Source organism: Aythya ferina (genome assembly GCF_964211825.1).
Source record: "Aythya ferina genome assembly, contig: HAP1_SCAFFOLD_408, whole genome shotgun sequence".
Taxonomy (NCBI): domain Eukaryota; kingdom Metazoa; phylum Chordata; class Aves; order Anseriformes; family Anatidae; genus Aythya; species Aythya ferina.
In genome coordinates, this window is record NW_028181165.1 from 1 (window position 1) to 3,292 (window position 3,292).

General features: G+C 52.6%; 1 protein-coding gene across 1 annotated transcript; it reads right to left on the reverse strand.

The window, feature by feature from the left end:
- Positions 1 to 1,090: 1,090 nt before the first annotated feature.
- On the reverse strand, positions 1,091 to 2,001 carry LOC311429183 (olfactory receptor 14J1-like; the record flags this gene model as incomplete). Its single annotated transcript, XM_084540309.1, has 1 exon — positions 1,091 to 2,001. A coding segment is annotated over one exon (911 nt), but the record flags the coding sequence as incomplete, so codon positions are not given.
- Positions 2,002 to 3,292: the final 1,291 nt, after the last annotated feature.

Here is a 3,292-nt window from a genome sequence, read left to right on the forward strand (position 1 = left end):
TAGAGGGGGAGGAAGCAGGCAGCTCACGCATGTGTAGTTTCTGGTTGAGGAGAGAAACGAGGAGGCTGGCTATGGTGCAGCTGCAGGAGCCCTGCTCTCTTGCCTGGGAGATCCCCAGCACACAGTGCCTGTGCCCTGCAGGGCCAGCCCCGCTCCCCAGGCCAGCACAAGAGGCCTGGCCCAGCCACAGAGAAGCTCCACATTCCTCTCCAGGATGCCATTTGCCATCAGACCCAGTAACTGCAGGACATGCCAAGGCCATGCCACTTATTACTGTTTGTTGGGCCATGTGCTACCAAGAAGTCAGATCCCAGTCCAGCCCTTTGTCCTTCAGCTATTACTATGGGACTGATCCATCCTGAAGCCCAGAAAAACAAGAAGCCTGTCCAGGGAGGAGCTCCTTGGGTGTATTTCTGACAACTGCTTTAGAAGAGGTGTACAGAGATGTGGAGGAGATGCCACTCTAGGGACATCAGGAAAGTCACCAAGGTGCATGAGATCTGATGGCTAACCCACGTACAAGAGCACAAGAGAACAATGTGGAAGCCAAAAGAGAGCAGCAGTGAAAAGGCCACGTCCTGCTGCTGGTCATGGCCATGGCTCCAGGGAAGCAGCAGCCCTGACCCGAAAACAGCAGAGAGGCAGAGCCCAGCGGGCAGTGAGGGGCAGCCCCGAGGGCCACTGGGGCTGCTCCTCCATGTAGCAGCTGGGCTTTTGGCCGTGAACCCCTCCTGTGTGTTGGGGCTCCTCCCCCAGCTCCAGAGTACATGGGAAGAGATGGCAGCTGAGACCAGTGAATTTATGCTTTATTGTCTATACCTACAGAGGATGCCTAGTTCAATAGGTTGATTAGAAGATGTACTCAAAGTAAAAAATTACTAAATAAATTCAACCAATATCAGAAGTCATGAAAATAATAAAAAGAAAAGAAAAATGATATGAAAATCTGTCATGTTCGTTTCTCAAATACAATAGTAGTCCTGACAGGATTATTATTAATGTTTATAATATGATAATAATACTAAGGATAAAAATAATATGATAAAAATCACAATAATATTAACAATATTGATGTTTAATAAGCACATACAAAAACAGTTTCCTCACTGCATCCTTGAGCTCCTGGTTCCTCATGCTGTAAATGAGAGGGTTCACTGCTGGAGGTACCACTGAGTACAGAAGTGACACCAGTAGATCCAGGGATGGGGAAGAGATTGAGTTGGGCTTCAGGTAGGCAAAAATGCCAGTGCTGACCATCAGGGAGACCACGGCAAGGTGAGGGAGGCACGTGGAAAAGGCTTTGTGCCGGCCCTGTTCAAAGGGCATCCTCAGCACTGCCCTGAAGATCTGCACATAGGACAGCACAATGAAAGCAAAACAACCAAATGCTAAAACTGCACTAAAGACCAGAAGACCAGCTTCCCTGAGGTAGGCATCTGAGCAGGAGAGCTTGAGGATGTGGGGGATTTCACAGAAGAACTGGTCCACAGCATTGCCTTGGCAGAGGGGCAGGGAAAATGTAGTGGCCGTGTGCAGGACAGCATTGAGAAAGCCACTGCCCCAGGCAGCTGCTGCCATCTGGGCACAAGCTCTGCTGCCCACGAGGCTCCTGTAGTGCAGGGGCTTGCAGATGGCAACGTAGCGATCGTAGGCCATGATGGTGAGAAGGAAATACTCCGATGACATCAACAAGACAAAGAGAAAGACCTGTGCAGCACAGCCTTGATAGGAGATGGCCCTGTTGTCCCAGAGGGCATTGGCCATGGCTTTGGGCAGAGTGGTGGAGATGCAGCCCAGGTCCAGGAGGGCGAGGTTGAGGAGGAAGAAGTACATGGGGGTGTGGAGGCGGTGGTCGTAGGCTACGGTGCTGAGGATGAGGCCGTTGCCCAGGAGGGCAGCCAGGTAGATGCCCAGGAAGAGCGCGAAGTGCAGGAGCTGCAGCTCGCGCGTGTCTGCGAATGCCAGCAGGAGGAACTCACTCACAGAGCTGCTGTTGGGCATTTGCTGGCATTGGACACAGTTGTCTGTTGAAGAAAAAAGACAGAACAAAGTTAGAGGAGGCTTCTCTGAGGAAAACCTATTGCAAGTGTTGGAGCACTCCCCTGCCTGAGCCTCTCTTTGCAGGATAACCTTTCCACAGCTCTCTTGCTTGAGCTTGCAGAAGAGTCCATGCTGCTGTTTATCAGGGGGAAGCAGTAATATGGGGGAAACTCTCGTTCAGTCCACTGATCAGGTCACTGGAATTTACAGTGCTGTTTCAAACAATGCATCCCAATGCAGAACAGGGATTCAGACACCACTGCTGAACACTCTCTTTCTCAGATGCCCTTTGTCAGCCCTCTGTAAGCTGCAGGACCACAACACTTAGGTGTTTCCCTGAGATGGAACTGAAGAAAGCTGAGAGCAAAGAAGCTGCAGTCCAAGTGCAGCTGGACAGGAGTCTCACCTTGTCTGTCTGTTGTGAGCAAGTTCTCAGCTCTTCCCTCCTAGCAAGAGGTGTAGAGGTCATTGCACTTATTGCACCTCATTGCAGCTGCCCACAGACAGCCACCCAGAAGCATGGACATGGCCTTAGCAAGGAGGTGTCTTCTCCTTGGGGCACGTGGATAACACAAAGATGCCACAAGAGAGCTGCATCCTGCTGGACAGCAGCCTGCAGCCAGGAGGATGCCCCACAGACAGAGCTGGATATCTGAAAGCTGGAGTGTCCCATATCCCAGATGCTCCCCCTGCAGGGTCTGGAGGAGTCTTGGTCACTCTGCTCATTGCTGCCCAGGGGAACCTGCCTTAGGGCACTCCAAGGGGCTTCTGCCAGACTTCCTCACCTCACACTGCAACCCAGCAGGACTCTCAAAGCCTACTGCATTGCCCACTGCCCTCCCAGAAACAAGACCCAGCGGAAGACCCTTCCAGGACCTGCAGCTGCATGGCCCTGCAGCCAGACCCTTACCTTGTCAAGGGCTGTGCAGGTTTCTCCTGCAGGCAGCTCTCAGCATCCTCCCACTGCCAACTTCCTCCAAGCCCTCTCTCCTTCCCTCCTCTCTGTGTGCAAGCTGCGGTCAGAGCCCCCAGCCCTACTGCGCTGTGCAGTGGAGCTGCTCCTGGGCACAGCTGTCTCTCTGCAACAGGAACACTTTTCAAATGAGTTTTCTCTGTCCCACGAGCCCAGCCCAGCTCAGCAGCACAGAATCAGCCCAAGGCACTGCAATCACCCCTCTGGGGGCTTTGCTGATGAGCCCACGAACCTCAGGCACTCAGAGACAATTGAAGACATCTCTCCAGAAGTCCAAGT